A 19524-nucleotide genomic window follows, 5' to 3' on the forward strand; every position below is an offset into this window, starting at 1 on the left:
TGGAAGATCAAATGCAGAACAACTCCATACAGCAGAAGAGATTGGAAAAGAACCTTAAGGCAAACAAACAATCATACAATGGAAAAAGTACTCAAAGAATGTGAACATATGAAAATAGAAGTCTTTGATAAACTCAACAGAAACAATATAAGAATCAGTGTCCCAGAGAAACTCCCAGAGCTAAAGACTGTAGGCAATAAAATCCTGCATGCCCAAAGAGTACCAGCTAAAAGAGACCCAAAGTAAAACACCACAAGACACATCCTAGTCACAATGATAAATCCTACAGATATAGAATACTGAAAGCAGCAAGATCAAAAAAGGAAAATTACATTCAAAGGAGCATCCTTAAGACTTACAGCAGACATGTCACAAGAAGCTCTCAAGGCCAGAAAACAGTGGTGGAATATTGTGACAAGACTGAATGAAATGGAGGCTTCACCTAGAATACTGCACCCAGCCCAACTCATGATCAGGTTTGAATGAAGGATACATAGTTTCATGGATAAGCAACAGCTCAGGAACTTTACAGATGCAAAATCAGCCTTAAAGGAAAAACTGAAAGGTCTACTTTAGGTCAAGACAGATGAACAGACAAGCCAAACTTATACACAAAGATGACATTAAATCCCATGACAATCATCTCCCTCAATGTCAATGAATTAAATGCACCAGTTAAGAGACACGAGGTGGCTAAATGGATCAAAAAGATGAATTTAACCTTCTGCTGCCTACAAGAAACACACCTGAATAGTCAGAACAAACATAGACTCAAAATCAAAAGCTGGAGGAAAATCATCCAAGCAAACAACACCCTTAAAAAAGCTGGGGTGGCCATATTAATATCAGATAACACAAACTTTAGACTCATAAAAGTTCTAAGGGCCAAAGTTGGACACTTTGTACTAATCAAGGGATATGCGCAACAGGAAGAAATCACACTACTAAACATATATGCATCCAATGAGAGACCAGCAATATATCTAATACAATTATTGACAAATTTGAAAGAGGACATAAATAATAACACAATAATTGTGGGAAACCTCAACTTGGCCCTGTAAACCAGACTTAAACCAAATAAGATGTTGACTTGTTTGCATTTCCCAATTAATACTCTTTGCTATGTAATTATGTTAGTGTGATTTTTTTTATATTTAATCTCATTTACTGTTTAATTTATTGTCAGATTTGTTGTCAATTTAAATTTGTTGTTCTTTGTGATACTTACAAAAACACAAGGGTACTGAGTTTGAATCTGAAATACTGATTAACAAACAATTGGTAGTTCCCGTGTAGTTGGAATACAGTCTGTTAAGTTTCATTAAAACTATGGCTACCATTATGTGTACAACATTCTGTAGTTATAGGAAAAGAATCTTCACAATGTAATCAATTTATTAAAATAGGAGTAACAATGTTCTGGCTTAATATTTATTTTCCACATAAGATTTCACTAGCTTATTTGCAAAGGAATACGAAAAATTCATTATGCATATGAACTGCTAGTCTTTATTCCAAACAAACCAGGGTTTCTGACTCAGTATCATTTTTATCTATCCAATATATGTCAAGTAAGATACTTTTGCATTCAAAGTTAATATGTGTTTTACTTTGAAGTTCGTCTTGGGAGAAAACCTATAAAATATCTATGAAACAAAGAAGTATTGAAACTATTCCATGCATGAAATTCAAATTACGTTTTATAGGAGTTTAAAGAATCTACAACCTACTGAGAGTTGAAACTTAGATAAGACTGGGATAAAGAGAAGAATTTTGACAGGAACAAGGAAAAGAAATCTTTTCAGGACCAAGGGAAAGAAATGTGAATGTAACATAGAAATTACATTTTAATTGTGAAAAAATGGAAAATAATAAGTATTGTCTGCTCATGTTGATAAAAATATGTGGTTTTTTTAAAATTTTTTTGAGACCAATGTGAATTACAAGTCTTTTAAAGTTATATTTAAGGTACATAGTGAGAGTGTATTAGGGCAATTCCCACCATAATGTTGACCTCCTTCCGCCACTGTTCCCTGCATGCATCCCAAACCTCCACCCTTAGCCCCTGGACTACTAGTGTAATAGGTCCTTTTTGTGTATAGTTTGTTGTAGTTTGGGTCTCTTGATTCTATTGTCATTGACTTTGGGTTGAGTATTTAAGTCTGATGATTTTTTATTTCCACTCAATGCTCAGGAGACTGCTCTGCCCCTGGTACCATCCACTTTTATTTTTCTCAGTTCGTAGGAAGACATAGAAATATGAGGCAGAACAAGACGATTCATGTTCTGATTTAAAAAAAAGGAAAAAAACAGTGGGAAGGACCTATCTAGAAGCCATAAATATGAATTAAAAACAAAGAAGAAGGGGGCTAGTATGGAAAGACTATTTTATTTTATTTTATTTTATTTTAATTTTTGCATAGGCACATTAAGTATTGAGAAAATTAGAAAGAAAATCCCCTTGGCCTAAGAGATACAGGATGTCTCCACCATCAAAGCATACTGTCATGAGCTCAACTACATGCTCTGGACCTGTTCACTGTAGAACCCCAAAGTCTTTCTTTGTGGTACCAGGAAATGTTCTGCTTATTTGTGGTCATCAAAGTCAGTCCTCAGTTATTGGAGATCTTTTTTTTTTTTTTTTTCACAGAATCTAGGACAAAGTCTAGGATAGTCTTTCTGTGGTTCCAGAATTTCTGCTCAGTCATGATTGTTGTAGCAATCTATACTTAGTGATCTTGGTTTTTGCACCAATCAAAGGATGAAGTGTTTTCTGCTATCATCTCACTGTTAGGTGATGAGGTAGGGCAACCTACCCTTAGATCAAGTTGTTGCTGTTTCTTCATTAACAGGGTGCATTATGAGCCTACTGTGAACAAGTTGGTACTAGAGAGGTATTAGGGAATCCTCCTTGGGGAGTTTCCTTCCTGGTGCTGTTGCAGGGAATTATGGAAATTCTGGAACATATATAAAAATATATGACATACTTCTGGGTGGAAATCACCCCTGTATTATAAAAAAATTGGGTTCTTATTCCTAGTAGGTAAGAACTTGTTTCTATACATGAGATTTTCCCATTTTAGTGTCCCTATGCAAAAATAAATGATGTCATATTGTAATGTTGGTACATTTGGGGGTAAAAAAGTCAAGCTATATTATATATATGACATTACATATGTCATTGGATTCACATCTGCATAATATATGAAGTCTTATAAGAAGTTGAAGTTTATCCTAATCAGGAACTCCTGTTTACAAGACCTGTTCCATAGTTTGGGTGCTTTCTTATCTTTTGTCCCTTTTTTCTTTCCTTCTAAATAAAAATTTTTATTATTTTTAGTTTGGCAAAAGAAAAATCCTAATAAAAGTAATGTCTATAAATTATCTGTGCTTTTAGCAATAAAAGTGTTCAGGGTTTTCATGGGTAAAATTTACATTGGAGTGAAGAGAGGATTAATAATTATTTTGTGAAGAAAAACACAGAACATAGATAGGTCTTTTTAAAGTTTCATTCATTTATATAAATCTTTGTGTGCCCAGTAAAGGTACTGTGCTAAATACTTAATACGTAATTATCAAAGAAATAGAACTAGATTTTGGAGAAACAGTACAGGAAGGAAGTTATTTACAAAAGGCATCATAATGCTTTTAAATCTCTGATATTGCCCTTCCTTCTACTGATCAGACTCTTGGCTATAAAAAGACTTCTAAAGACCCAAGTCTCTTGTATTCACTTTCTTTTCTTTTTTTCTTTTCTTTTCTTTTCTTTTCTTTTCTTTTCTTTTCTTTTCTTTTCTTTTCTTTTCTTTCCTTTCCTTTCCTTTCCTTTCCCTTCCTTCCTTCCTTCCTTCCTTCCTTCCTTCCTTCCTTCCTTCCTTCCTTCCTTCCTTCCTTCCTTCCTTCCTTCCTTCCTTCCTTCCTTCCTTCCTTCCTTCCTTCCTTCCCTCCTTCTTCCGTTTTTTTTTTTTTTTTGTTTGATTTTGGGCCACATCTGGTGATGCTCAGAGGTTACTTTTGGCTATGCATGCAGAAATCGCTCCTTGTTTTGGGTACCATGTGGGACGCTGTGAGATTGAACTGCAGTCTGTCCTAGGTTAGCCATGTGAAAGGCAAACATCCTACTCCTGCGCCACTGCTCTAGCCTCTCATTTTCTTTTTTTTTACTCCCTAAATGTGTGTCTTTAGATATCTTCCTAAATACAGTACTATGTTACAGTACAAAAGGTAGTAGTAACAAAATAAAGTGAAACAGTCATGATTGATTTGAAAAAGCCATAGAACGGCATGTTTTTCTGTTTATCTATATTAGATAAAATAATAGAATTTCTGTTTATCTATAATAGATTCAATGGTCGGCAACCTGCGGCTCGTGAGCCACATGTGGTTCTTTACACTTTTAATTTGGCTCTTCTGTGTGCCGGGCGGCTGCTCCAGGAGTCAGGACTCTGCTCCTAGCCTCTGTCAGTGCGTGCCCTGTGTGGCTCTCAAAATAAATTTCAATCATAGTTTTGGCGAGATTTGGCTCAGTTGAAAAAAAAGGTTGCCGACCACTGAATTATTCTATGCAGTTGAAAGGATTATAGAGATTTTACGAATCTTCTACTAACAGTTTTGTGACCTTAATCAAACTTCTTTTTGTTTCTGTGCCACAGGAAGTGACAGTGAGCAGGGCTTGCTCTGGCTCTGTGCTTATGATTCACTCCCATTTGGGCTCAGGAACCATACAGATACTGGGGATCAAACCTTAGTTGGTTGCATGAAAAGCACTTGCCTTACCCTAGTACTTTCTCTTGGGCCTTTTAGACAAACCTTGGAACCAGTAATGGAAATAGTAATAGAAATATATTCCTGTAATTTCAGTATTGGAGAAATTAATAGACAAAGCAATAAAAGCATTGTTTAGAATGTAGAAACTTCACTATATCACCACTAACAGTGTTGATAATTTAATAAATATTAATAAGACAAATGCAGAGTTAGAAGTTATACAAATATTTTTATATTTCATAATAATACATACTTTCATTTTGGAAAATGGCTGCATCTATAGAGATTCTATTTTTGCTTCTCTAAGATTAAAATTTTGAAAACAATATTAAAAATCACAAAAAACACAATATGAAAACAAAATGAACTACAAAAAGTCATTCTACTATTTACTATTAGAGTTAGCAAAAATATTTATTTTTATGTTTTGTTTTGTGGTCAAACCCAGTAGTGCTCAGAGAATGCTACTCCCTCAGTGCTCCAAGATTTTCTCCTAGTAGTTTTCAGGGTTGAATGAGGAGCTCTTGTATGTGGTCAAGTTCATTCAGCTATCGTCCTGGACCCTCTTGTCATAACTTGAGATGCTCAAACTACTTTATAATACTTAATTTGAAGTTGATATTATGCTTAATCACGACATTGTTGTGGTTAAAAATAATCGCCATAATTATCTGAGTGCTTAGTACTGTTTTGAAAGAACCCAAATTTAAAAATACAAATTATAAAAATTTACTAATATATTTTTCCACCGAAATTATGTAAAAAATAGACTTCAATGCTAGTAAAACTCAGAGTTAATAGTCCAGAGAAAGGAAAAGAACAAAAATAGAGCAGCTGGTGTATGTTTGAAAATACTAATCCTTATTAGGTCATCTCTTCAGAGATGAGTTACTATAGCTGAATTGAATCTCTATTAACAGTAGTGAATTTCCAAGCCAGACAGCAACAGTAAATAAAAGAACCAATGCTTACATTCATTTGATGGTTTTGAAGACTTGAGAATAGTTTCTGGCACAGTGAACTTGTGCTTATGAAACAAAGAACATGACACATTATGTTCCTTGGAATGTTTTTCTTGTATGATTAAATGAATCAAATAAATGAAGCAGAGACAAGGATTTCAGGCTGACTGCGATCTTTACTATAAGCTTTCAGTTTCAACAATTTATTTTCTGGGTGTCCATCCTTTAAATATTTTTTATTCTTTTATTTGTTTTCTTCTCGTTTTTAATAGCTTCTTTTATGGTTAACAATATGCAGACCACAGACCAGAGCAGAGTGATAGTACAGCAAGAGAACTTGCCTTGCATGCAGCATCTTATATGGTTCTCTGAGCACTGACTGGGAACATAAAATCTAACCCCTCAACTCCCAAAGAAAGGAGGAAGAAAACAAAACCCTTCAATACAAAATTCCCCCAAATAACTCTCAAATATGCAGAACAACTACAACTTTTCTTCAATTAAACACGTTTTCTTTTTTCCCTGTCACTATAACTTACTTTTATAAAGGAAAAGAGCACTCTTAAAATGTAGAAAATATTTTACTCAACTCAATATGTTAGAAAAACATAATATAAGCCCTAGGGCAAATCAAAACATGCATTTTATCAACTAAAGCATAAAAGGTTCAATCTGGTAAGCAATTTGATTTTCATGATTTGCTCTGCATGTGTAACTTTGGGAGAGAAAATTTGAAAAAGATAAATGAAACAATATTTAATATTTTGGACATTTTCATGCCACGATTATTGTTTAAAGATAAAGTGAATTTTAAAATAAAGCATGGAAATTTAAATAATGTAGTACAATGATATGTGAATTAGAACTGTATGTAAAAAACAAACACTTGAAATCATGGGAAAATTAGCTTATTCAAGCATGATCCTTCTTTAGGTGTAAGTAAATTAGTTATAGTTTTATTTTTATATTATTTTATTTTTTATAGTGGAATCTAAGTCAACTTTGCTGGCTTTTTTTTATAATTACTTTATGACAAAATTAGTGATATATCCTGGGATATTTATTAATCTTAGTAAGCTATTTTATAACTAGTCATTCCTAACTCTTTTTCCTTAAATACTTTAGTAGGATAATGAACAATTGCATATGGCTTTAAACTATACTGTGAATCTTCTGAGATGTTAAATCTTCATGATTGCCATGTTTATCATCATTAAGATTATATTGTCAGGGCAATGTAGTATTCCAAAGTGTATCTAAGCCCATATTCTTAGAAAGAGAAAGATCAGCTCAATCAGTCCTATAGTGATGTAATATAAAAACAAATAATAAGAGAGAAGACAACTTTCTTTCAGTACAATAATATTGATATTCATATTGTAAAGGTTTAAATAGTAAATGAAAACTCAAGACATTAATTTTCAAATGAATATAAAATCTAGATCTAAACAATTTTAAAAAATGTTTTTAAAATTGAATAACTGTGAATAATAGAGTTTAAAGTTATTTATTATGTTTTGGCATACAATGTTCCAACACCAATGTCTTCTAAAAGAATGGGGGCATTTGGGCTGGAGCACAGCAGGTAGAGCACTTGCTTTGCACATAGTCAATCTGAATTCAATCCCCAGCATCTCATATGAGCCCACTAGAACTGATTCCTGGGTACAGAGCCAAGAGCAATCCATCAGAACTGCCAGGTATGGCTCCAAAACAAACAAACAAACAAACAAAAAAACCTAAAACAAAAGAATGGGTGCATTAAATGAGCTAAAAAATCTGGTGTACACTGGAGATAAAGGCAGGGGTAGCATTTTTGAAAGATAAATAAATGACTAAGAATTAGAGACTTACAAGGGAAACATTGATCACTAGTGAGACTATTCAAATGACATGTTTACATTTTGCTTTATCCAAATTCAGCTTGAAACAGTGTTGTAGGTAGTTCTTTGATTCGTACCAATTAATTTTTTTTTCTGGGCTATACCTGGTGACGCTCAGGGGTTACTCCTGGCTATGCACTCAGAAATTGCTCCTGGTTTGGGGACCATATGGGACACCGGGGGATCAAACTCTGGTTTGCCCTAGATTAGCATGTGTAAGGCAAATGCCCTACCATTTGTGCAACCACTTTGGCACCATGTACCAATTAGGTTTTTGAAAATATTTTTTATTCCCATATCTCTATCCATTTGTTTGTCTCATTTACACTGAGGTTAAACAAAAATAACTCAAACAAAAAATATCTCAGATTCAAGCTCACTGCAATATTCCTATGACTTTAACCCATTTATTTTCTTTTAAATGCAGGATTAGAATCATGTTCTTCTCCCTGATCCTTGACAGTTCTTTGTGCTATATATTTTAAATTAAGATAAAAAACATCTCTTCATCTAGAGATGTATTTCCATACCTTATCCTGGAAAAATACTCAGCTACCCTTTATTCTGACAGACACAAATCTCATATTTATTTAAAGTACCTCTCTATTCACAATCCAGTGCATGAAAAATGCTTTATTAGTGTTGGCACAATGAATGAAAAAAAAGGCCTATTCACACTTGATTCCTTCCTAATGCTAGGTTCTTTTGCTTTCTTGTTTGTTTGTTTGTTTTTGTTTTGGGGCCACACCTGGCTGCACTTTGGTGTTAGTTATTCCCAGCTTTGTGCTCAGAAATCGCTCTTGGCAAGATCAGGAGACTATATGAGATGCCAGAAATCGAACCTGGGGCCTTTCCGGGTCAGCAAGGAAATGACCTCCAGCTGTGCTATGGCTCCGGCCCCATAGGTTCTCTAATTAGTTGCAATATTTGCCTTTACTTGTCTATTTTTCTAACTATAATTGCCATTATTTAGGGTGATGGGTGTTGCATTAATTAACAATGGATCTGGATAGTGAAGGATGGAGGTGGATGGTGAAGGATGGATGGAGGAATTTTTCTCTGCCATCCCAGGCCACGTGGCTCTGCAACCCCCATTCAGCTGTCGGGTCCCAGTTTTAGGTGAACGGCAGAATCACTCATCCAGAGCCAGGCATCAGGAAGCATCAACTTTATTCATACTCTATCCACCACATGTGTGGCCTCTATCATAACCTTTTAAGCATAGCCATTCTTAGCTAGCCCTGCATCTTAACTCCTTTCAGCCATCTTCCCTTTGACCTCCATGCTGGCCAAAGACCAAAAGAGAAAAGGGGGCTAATCCCCTGGGTCATAGGCCTTATATAATCTTTCAAGACCACTCCCCAGAATGGGAGGGTCTCAGGTAGGTACACCTAAATCCAGGGTGGATTAAAAGCCTAGATTGGAAACAGAGGAGAAAAAAGACGGTATTGAAAGTGGACTGATTTTCTCAGAATGACCTTCGGCTTGAATTTGGATTTCGGCTTTGAAAATTTCGGACTGGATTTTTAGTTTGAACTCAACATCCACACATGCCCTGCAGAAAAAAAAGCTGCAAACAAGTTGCGTTGTGGCAGCAGTGATCAGCCAACAGTGCCTGTCCTGTAGCAAAGAAGCAGTGAAAATCTCCTAATCAGCCCAGAAATGGCAACACCTGCAGCTTGGCTCAGCTCTGCTATGGAAAAGCGGCAAGCCTGGAATCCACCCTCCAGATCACAAAGGTCAACAGCATGAGCAAACTATCTGCGGGGCCTGGGACTATGGAAGTAAACCACGTGGTGAGAACAGCGTGGGACAAGTTAATCATCTGGACATTTGATTTTAGGTGAAGGAATTTCACAATTGGTGTTGGTAATGGGAAAAAATTAGGTAGTAGTGTAAAAAAAAGGAGTAATAATAGTTTAACCCATTTAAAGATCTGATTTCTAACCGCCTGCATCTTTGTCTTGATTAAGTCATTTTCTTTGTTATTTAAATGTGTTTTGTTTTCCATAGCTAATATTTTCAATTGCAAAATGTTTTACTGTGTGTATTTTAATGTAATTAGGCTGTTTTTAAAATGTATGTTATGTATTTATGCTGTAGTACTTGTGTGTAGGGAAGGTTAATAGGAACAGAAAGTTCCCCCAATATCATTTAAAAGTATAGGAACATGAAAGTTCCAGAATAGTGCTTGGTAGAAAAGCATTAAGAGAATTTTAAGCTACAGGTGTATAGTATATTTTGCAGAAATGTTATGTTTTTGAAAAGGGCTGGTATGTTAATTTTCACTTTATTACGTTGTTGCATGAAACTATTAACCCACCTTTGGCTAAAGGTGGAGTCAGGATTACAAAAGGTTCTTTTATATTTCAGAGAAGGGGAGATGTAACTCCACCCTGGATTTAGGTGTACCTTACCTGAGACCCTCCCATTCCGGGGAGTGGTCTTGAAAGGTTATGTAAGGCCTTTGACCCAGGGGATTATGTCTCTGCTTTTTGGTCTTTGACCAGCATAGAGGTCAAAGGGAAGATGGCTGAAAGGAGTTAAGATGCAGGGCTAGCTAAGAATAGCAAATGCTTAAAAGGTTATGATATAGGCCACACAATGTGGTGGATAGGGCATGAATAAAGTTGATGCTTCCTGATGCCTGTCTCTGGATCCATCCTCTAACAGTTTCTTCTCTAGCTCCTTCTACTCATGACAAAATTCCAATTTCAAATCTACTGAGGGGGGCAATTACAATGGATATAGGTTAAAAGATGATTAGAGAAATAGACAAAATGAAATGTGGGTTCAATTTATGGTGAGTGAGGCATGCTCTATTCTCTTCTTTACTCACTCGCCTGTCAAGTCACTTTCGACATCAAAGTCAAAGGACAATTCCTATTCCCTAGTTTCTTTAGTTATTATGATAGCTGATCAGCCCTACTTTTACAATTTTCTTCCCCAGTAGCATTCAGTTAGTCCTCCTATTTGCTTACAAAACACTGAGATATTTTTCCCTTTCCTGTTCTTTATTTCTTCCCTTATTTTCTCTACTAGGTATTTGTGTATACAGAAAACCCAACTATGAAGGACTTTGTAAATGACAATGGTTTCAATAAAATAAATTTAAATTAAAAAAAATGAAAGAGGAAATAAACAAAAATTTCCTCATAAAAAAATTGATGCAAAGGCACACAAAAATGCTCCACATCACTAATCATGAGAAAGATGCAAATCAAACAACAATGAGATATCATCTCACAACAGAGACTGGCACACACCACCAAGAACAAGAAACACCAGTGCTAGCATGTGGATGTGTAGAGAAAAGGACTCTTACTTACTGATAGTGGGAATATAGACTGGTTCTGCCTTTTTGGGAAAACAATATGTATATTCCTCAAAAAACTAGAAACTGATTTTACATATGATCCAGCAATACCAACCCTAGGAATATATCCTAGGAACCCAAAAACACCATGAAGAAAAATTTTCTGCATTCCTATGTTTGTCACAGCACTATTTACAGAATAATGTAAATTCTATAAACAGCCCAATTGCCCACTAACAGATGAGTTGTTAAAGAAACTGTTGTACATTTACACAATGGAATACTTTGAAGCTATGGAAAATTGAAGTAATGAGATGTTCTTATACATAGATGGATATGTAGAGCATTGTGCTGAATGAGATGAGTCAGAGAAAGAAGAATAGACAGAATAATCTCAATCATGTGTGGGATATAAGAAAAAATAAAAGATAGTATGGTAATATTATCCAGAGATAATTAAGATGAGAGACAGAAGTACCAGTCCAGGGTAGGAAGCTTGCTTCAAAGAATGGCTAGTGAAATTAGAGTAGAGTGAGATCCACTATGACAATAATAGTTGGAAATGATCGCTCTGGCCAGGCCATGAAATGAGTGCTGAAAGGGGATAAATTGATATGCACAGTACCCTTCAGTAACAAAAGTCCAAATTATAGTAAAAAATTTGAGAGAGATAAACAGAGAGAGGGAGACAGAAATACAGAGATAAAATACCTGCCCAGAGGAAGGCAGTGGGTGGGATGAGTGGGAGGGAAACTTGGGACACTGGTTTTTTGAAATGTCCAGTGAGGAAAGATATATCCTCTGATTGAAATTCAGTCATGAACAATTCTTAACTACAGTGCTTAAATAATGTAATTATATAAAAAGAAAAACACAGATGAATATCATTGTAAGTTTATTTAAGAGTTATATATGTAATATTTCATACGTGATATTTACTTTGTATTCCTATTAAATTGCTGCACTCTTCAATTTGTTGAAATAAATCTTTTTTGATTTTCAATAAAGTGAGAAATATGCTCCTTTGAGAAAAATTGTAGCTATAAGAAGCAAAACAGCAAAACACTGTCCTTAAAATTTATCATTCTTTAAAAATCTGGCTAAATTTTTTTCTAAGTGCTTCATCTTTCCCTTTATATCAATATGGATAAGGTGAAACAACAACTCCATTAAATAAGGGTAGATTCCAATGAGGCTAAAGAGATGTTTTTTTAAAAAAACATTTATTTATTTTGTTTTTGGGCCACACCATATGGTGTTCAGGAGTTTTTCCTAGGTCTGTGCTCAGAAATAGCTCCTGGCAGACTCAGGGGGCTACATAGGATGCCAGAAATCGAAGCCGGGTCCGTCTGGGTTCAGCCACGTGCAAAGCAAATGCCCTAACTGCTGTGCTATTACTCTGGCTCCTAAAGAGAACTTGTTACACAAAACATTTACTTTTTTTTTTAATTTTTTGGGCCACACCCATTTGATGCTCAGGGGTTACTCCTGGCTAAGTGCTCAGAAATTGCCCCTGGCTTGGGGGGACCATATGGGACGCCGGGGGATCGAACCTCGGTCCTTCCTTGGCTAGCGCTTGCAAGGCAGACACCTTACCTCTAGCACCACCTCACCGGCCCCAACATTTACATTTTGATTAAAAATTTACATCAAATTATTCTATTCAACAGAATACTTAACTTCTCTTTAAGAATCTTGGGGTATGTGTTTTGTGTTGCTGGTGACCTCAATCTTGCAGTGCTCTAACACTGAGCTACATGATACTGGCCTCCATCTTGTCTTCATGTATATATAAATGTTGCTTTCCTCCTCCAAATATTTAAGTCAATTCATATTAGTATAAATATCTTAATAATTATATTTTGTTAAGTCCCCTTAATATATTGTCACTCTCATGTTAAAAGGTTTCTTTCATGGGCCAGAGATATATAATAGCAGGTAGGGTGCAAAGCAAATGACTCGGGTTAATTCCTCAGCACCACATATTGGTCCCCCGAGCCCCAGGAGTAATCCATGAGAACCCCTGGCTGTAGTCTCAAAAATGAACAGAAGAAAGGCTTATTTCATAATGAAGACATTTAAATCAATTATACCCTTTACAGTGTATCTTAAAATGGGAGATAAGGACTTTTGAACAAATTACACAATTAGAATTGGAAAAAGAGAAGATAACTTTCTCTAGGATGTTGGTCTGGGAAGGAGAGGTCTTAGGAAAATTTAAAAATCAAAAAATACTATTGTATGGTTACTTATTTATTTATTTTTATTGGGGCACACCAAGCTATGCTTCAGGTTTACTCATGCTCAGGGATCAGTCTTTGCAGGGTTTGGGGGACCATAAGTGGTATAGTTTTTTTTGCTGGATTTCCACTGGCTGCATCCAGTAGTTCTCTGATGTTACTCCTGGCTCCGTGTTCAGGGACAACTCATCTGAGTCCAGAGAACCACATAGGGTGCTGGGTATTGAATTTTATTTGGCCACATACAAGGTAAGTGCTCTATTTACTGTACTATCTTTCTGTCCCATATGTGGGGCATGGATTCAAACCCAGATTGAATGCAATTAAGGCCTCATGTAAGGCAGTCTTGTTTCTCCAGCACTCAATAATAAGCATATTTAATTACAAAAAAAATCCTATAGTATTATTGAAAGAAAGAGCTAAAAATAAGATAGATCAAAATTATGAGCTTGTTTAAAGCAGAGCACCCAAAAGCTGAAAATCTATAGGAGATTTGTCATGAAAAAAAAAACAAAAAAACCACAATTTAAATGCAGAGAGACCTGCAGCATTTGTTTATCTGCTGTCTTGGTTTTCACTACAGATGCATGAAAAAGAAGTCCCTGCACTTGCTATCTGTCTAATGCGGCAGCCCAGATTGAAGGGGGAAATACAGGCGGAAAGAAAAATCATAATTAAAATATTTACTGATATGCCATCTGAAACCACAGATTTGATGGTTCTATGAAAAAACTGAAGCAAAATATTTTTCAAAGAATAAAAGATTCAAAATTTTAATGTTTCTTTAGAGTAAATATATTTGTTAATAAACAAACATTTGAATAAAATGGTAAATAAAATATGGCCATTTACTGAAACTGGGAGAGTGATCACTGAAACTTATGTGTTGTCATTTGTCTGTGAAAGATCAAGAGAATAGAGACTAGTATTTCAAATGATTATTAGGTCAGAGGGATTAATTAGTGATCAGGGAACCCCTCTTTCAAGCACAAGGGTCTGAGTGTGATACACCACAAGATGAAATTTGCCTATACATGGATGAACATGTCAACTCTAATGATAGGTGATGAGTCACAGATAAAACACAGAACAGTTTCACTCATCTGTGGGATTTAAGAAAACTAAAAGATAGTATGGTAATAATACCCAGAGTAAATAAAGATATGGGTCAAAGGACCAGCGCATCAAATAAAGTTTACCATAAAGAGCAATGAGCACAGTTAAGTGTACTGACTGTACTGACAACCACCATGACAAAAATAGTGATAGAGAGAAATAGAATGACTGTCCAGAAGACAGACAAGGAGTGAGGAAGGAGGGAAACGGGAAAGTTACACTGGTGAAGGGTGGTGTACATCTGATCACTGGAACCTAATTACGAACATTTTTGCAACCAGGGCTCTTAAAGAAACCATGGTATATGTAAACTTGGAATATTCTGGGAGTACCTAAGGATATGCCATAATCAGCTCCTAGCACTAAAATGTCTAGATCTGTGAGTCAAGTATAACTGCTCCTAAGTCCCTTGAGCAGTTCTTGGGACACTCTCCCATCTGCCATACATATAAAACTTTGATTAATAAAGAGTATATAGAATTTTACGTCTGAAGAGTTCACAGGAGATCTATGTCAACACTGCCATTATAAATAAAGTCCTGCAAAGAAAGTTTAAAGTTTTTTTTCACTGAGTCACTTTTGAAAGAGAACTATTTTATCTTGACTTTGTAATTCAATGTCCTTTCTGTTCTTCTATACATCTGAAGGCAATATATATCTCATGTAAGTTAGTCAAGGTACAATATTGAAGAAGATAAATATTATCTGATCTTCAAGAATGTCAATAACTGGAATAAAATTTAGTTTAATAAAACAAATAAGTAATTGCAGTGTTTGCACATGTTTCCATCATGTTCCAACACATAATACTTGTTGCCACAAGTGTAGTTCCTTTGTAAAACTGGCATTGTGTTTAATTTAAAAATATGTAATTATTTTCAACTAGAGAAAGGGATAAGGAAAAATATAAAATATTTTTATTTTAAAAAGTTGGGGAACAAGTTAAACCATCAGTTAAACCTGTAGCCCAAACAAGAAGCATTGGTTCCCTAAAATGATTATAAAGAACATTTCATTTTTACATTATGAAGTATTTAAAAGTACTTCAAAAGTCTTATTCATATGTCACAGCACAATGTATCATTTACTTCAACAGTTTAATTTGAAATGTGTCATAAAAAACAAAACAAACAACATAAACAAAAAGTGCCTTCTAGAAAAATCTGACCATAAACATGAGAAATGATTTTCCTTAGTAAGAGGAAGCTCATTATACTGGCAACCACAGGTATTTCTATCACAGTGGCATCGACCTCCATTCATTCTGATCCTTTGAATTATTAGAAAAAAGAACTGCTGTTTAGAGCAACAGTTACATTAAATATATCAAATTGAGATTGTCTCAAAATTTTCTACTACTAATTTATCCATCATATGACTAGTAGGATGTGACATTTAAAGTGCCTAAAATTTTAAGTTTCCAGATTGCCAAAATAAACTATAGAATTATTTTGTAAAATGTATTTGCTGCAAATAAGTTTTGTGTCAAGACTCTTGCTGCTAGAAGACAGAAACACAAAATCAATGGTAATAACAGGCACAAAATACTGAAATTAGTTTAGCATTTCACTTACCATTGACTTTTCATAGGCTGAACATAATTAAGAATTATTTAACACACTATAAAATATTGTATATTTATGGACAGTTTTCATATTTTCTAAAAAGAATTAGCCATCCGTATACATATAAACACACACATGCATAGCTTTTAAGGTTTATGAGCAGAAAAAAAAAGTTGATACTCAAATTTGTATTAAGCCAGTTTTCTTTGTACAAATTCAGTGACCCATTTTTCTAAAGTAACATTAACAGCTGCTTTTACTTTCATGAAAAAAATATAATAAATAAAGTTCAATGACTGTATTCATGCAGTACCATAAAGACTATATTTCAGTTGCACAACTGACCTTCTTTTCTAAAAAACATAGAGGTGAAATTCTGAGTAATTGTATTATGGATGATTTTGAAAGGAAGAAACCTGTTGCATTCACCATATATGAATCAATTTGGAACTTTAATACTCTTTGCATTTCCTTGCATATTTGTAAACATGGCTATAACTTTTTTAAATTAAGAAATACCTGACTGCTTTGCAGAATGACAAATGATACCTTCTTAGACAGCTGTACAGAGGAAAGAAACCTTAATCAAATAAATACATGTAAAACATTTTCAGAGACAAAAAATAAACTTTGAAAGCAAAGGAGTATCATGGAGCTGTACAATACCCTCATAAACATAGCAGAAAGATCCACTTAGTTTCTCCTGTATCAACTTGAGAAGTTTAAGGGGAATCACTTCACTCACCTGTTTGGCTTAGTTGGGATGTGCTTCTGCTTCTCCGAGACACAATGGCAACCACTTTGGCGCTCAGACTGGATCTCCTTTTCTTTCCACCTAATCCAACTGTACCCACAGCTGTGTCTGACTGACTCCCATCATTGTGTTCCAGTGTGTAGATCTCTCCACTCACACTGGTGCTTTTCACGATGGCTCTTCCAGACGTCCCCATCCGTCTGCCATGCATTTTGGGGGTAAATGAACTAGATTTACAAGGTAAAAAACATATACACATCCATAAATACAGGACAACAATAACATAAATTCTAAATCTAACCTATTTTGAAATAAACCAGGTAAACTTTAAAAGGGAAGAGCCCACTGAGGAAGAGCCTTTAATATCACCATCCTCAGATATTTACTAGCTGTAAGTTGAAGATAAAAACAATTTTTATCATGGCAGAATATATCAACTCCACACATCCAGTAGTGCTCTGGGCTTACTCCTGGCTCTGCACTTAGCAGGCTCAGTAGACCATATAGCATATCAAATATAGAACCTGTCAGTGGTGTGCAAGGCAAGCATCCAAACTACTGTACTACTGCATTGACCCAAAATATCAACTTATTAATGATAATAGGAAGAAAGGCAATAAATACAATTCATGGTAGGCAGATGATAATTATTACTACTTTCAGAGAAATGTTAAAATACTTAAATCATTTGCATTTTGCTACTTAAAATTGAAAGAAAATATTGTGAAAAATGGATACTGAATTTATCAGATGATAAGGTCTTAAAAATGAAAGTATCCATTCAAGTTTTCCTCTGGGATTCCAACAGCCAGATTTACAGCTTTCTATTTGGGCATTTTTGAATCTAGGAGAATCTGCTAAGGAGGTCAAAGATTACATTCTGCATCTTCCCTTATCTCATGCACTATCTCCTAGATAAAAATCATCTCATGTTCATCCTTTGGAACTTCACACTCACTAGCTGAAGATTCATGATGTAAAGTTTTTACTATCAAAACCTACTTGTCTGGGTTGGAGAGATAGCATAGCAGTAGGCCTTGCGCATGGCTGACCCAATATGAACTTGGGTTTAATTTCCGGCATCCCATATTGTCCCCTGAGTCAGTGCTACTGGATGTGGCCCAAGAACCAAAAAACCAAAAAACTACTTGTCTGTGTCCCCAGAATACTTGAGCTAATATATGAACTATATATTGATTACTGTAATTCTCTCCCAAGTCAAGAAAATTTTGTTGAGAATTTCAAGAATTTCATTATCACTGTGTCCTATTTTTTATTTTGAAAACTAAAATGCACTATTTATTTACAACAAATTTTAACAGTGATGACATTTAACAGAAAGGACTATTTCAACATGATCACATTATCAAAAGTGACAATACAGAAATATATATATAATGTCTGTATTCACATACAAATGAAGCTGGTCTTTTTTTTGTGTGTGTTCGTTTGCTTTGCTTTGGGGCCATACTCAGCAGTGCTTTGGATCTGGACTAGAATATCAGTTCTTGAGGGGACCAGGGAATGTGTAGTGCCGGGAATCAATCCTTTTCAACTGTGCAAGGCCAGTGCCCTTTTAGTGACTTTTTTAGTAGAAAGAAAAAGTGACATAGCATAAATTGAATAAGTTGGAAAGGTAAGATCATGAAAGGCTTAGAAGCTATGAAAAAGCAACAAAACTTCAAGTTTTAAGATCCACAATCCCTCATGGATTGTAAACTGAAAACTAAAACCTTTACTTGATTGTAATAATTTAAAGTTTTAATTCCCTGCCCCTATGATACTTGAATTACTATCAGAAGATATTCATTCATATTTTATCAATTTATTCTAATATTTCAAATAAATATTTAAACATCATTTTACTTCACTTGTTATGAAATTTCCCAAAAGACCAGTACAACCCAAATCCTCTGAATTTTATACTCCAAGTAAAGAACACTTTCCTGATAAATACGGAAATAAATTTCTTCTCTGACCACACCAACTTATTTTAATAGAGTATAAAAATATGTCACCTTTATTTAAAGCCATCATATATTTTTTTATATATATATTTTTTGTTTTGAGGACATATGGAGCAATGCTATAGTCTTACTCCTGGCTCTGCAATCAAAAATTACTCCTGGTAATGCTCAGTAAACCCTATGGGATGCTGGGATTGAATCTGAATTGGCCAAGAACATATGCCCTATTCATTTTACTATGGGTCTAGCCTCCGAAACCACCATAACTTGAGTCTACTCTTACTTTGTATTTTTCCTATTATTTTACTTGCATAATTATGTTGAAGAATAAGAGACATATCAGGATTTAGTCAATTTCATAGTAAATTTTAATGTCATAAAGTTAATCTTGATTTATTTTAAAAATAATTTAACAAAAATTAAAGAGTGTATTTTAGATAGTTTTCTTTAGGTTACAGAGAAGTTTGTAAGGAAGAGATGTCAAAAAATGTATATAGCAGACAGGAGAGATGGTATAAAAATTAGGATATCTGCCTTGCATGCAGCCAACCACAGTCCTACCCTCAGAACCATAAATGTTTCCCTACTGACTCCCAGGAGTAACCCTGACAACAAATTAATCTTTGAGCACTGCTGGCTGAGTCAGCTTCATACCACCAAACAGTATAGGAAGATATCTTCTATAAATTTTTCTTCAAGTCAAACTAGGAAGCTTTAAAAAAGTCACATTCAGACAATAAAATGTTCTGCAAATCTGACTATTACAATTTTTGTTATATTTTTATTAATATCATTATTTAAACATCTTGATTACAAATATGATTGTAGTTGGGTTTCAGTCATGTAAAGAACACCCCCTTACCAGTGCAACATTCCCATCACCAATGTCCCAAATATCCCTCCTCCCCACAAAAACCCACACCTGTACTCGAGACAAGCTTTCTACTTCCC

At 34.9% G+C, this 19524-nt stretch overlaps 1 protein-coding gene and 1 non-coding gene across 36 annotated transcripts in view; one reads left to right on the forward strand and one right to left on the reverse strand.

Annotated features, from left to right (window-relative positions):
- Positions 1–19524, reverse strand: part of RIMS1 (regulating synaptic membrane exocytosis 1) — a 577010-nt gene that overhangs the window by 67375 nt on the left and 490111 nt on the right. For 20 of the 35 annotated variants that reach the window (XM_049776802.1, XM_049776777.1, XM_049776775.1 and 17 more), the window contains one exon: positions 16598–16833. The exons of 12 other annotated variants lie outside the window; for them this stretch is intronic. In XM_049776802.1, the coding sequence (XP_049632759.1) occupies positions 16598–16833 (236 nt within the window). The remainder of the gene's footprint in view (positions 1–16597; positions 16834–19524) is intronic. 3 more of the 35 variants (XM_049776793.1, XM_049776789.1, XM_049776784.1) reach the window with 1 other exon arrangement.
- On the forward strand, positions 13702–13828 carry LOC126014623 (small nucleolar RNA SNORA31). The gene has a single exon (XR_007497635.1). It is a non-coding gene; the product is annotated as a small nucleolar RNA SNORA31 (small nucleolar RNA).

Source organism: Suncus etruscus, chromosome 7, assembly GCF_024139225.1.
Source record: "Suncus etruscus isolate mSunEtr1 chromosome 7, mSunEtr1.pri.cur, whole genome shotgun sequence".
Taxonomy (NCBI): domain Eukaryota; kingdom Metazoa; phylum Chordata; class Mammalia; order Eulipotyphla; family Soricidae; genus Suncus; species Suncus etruscus.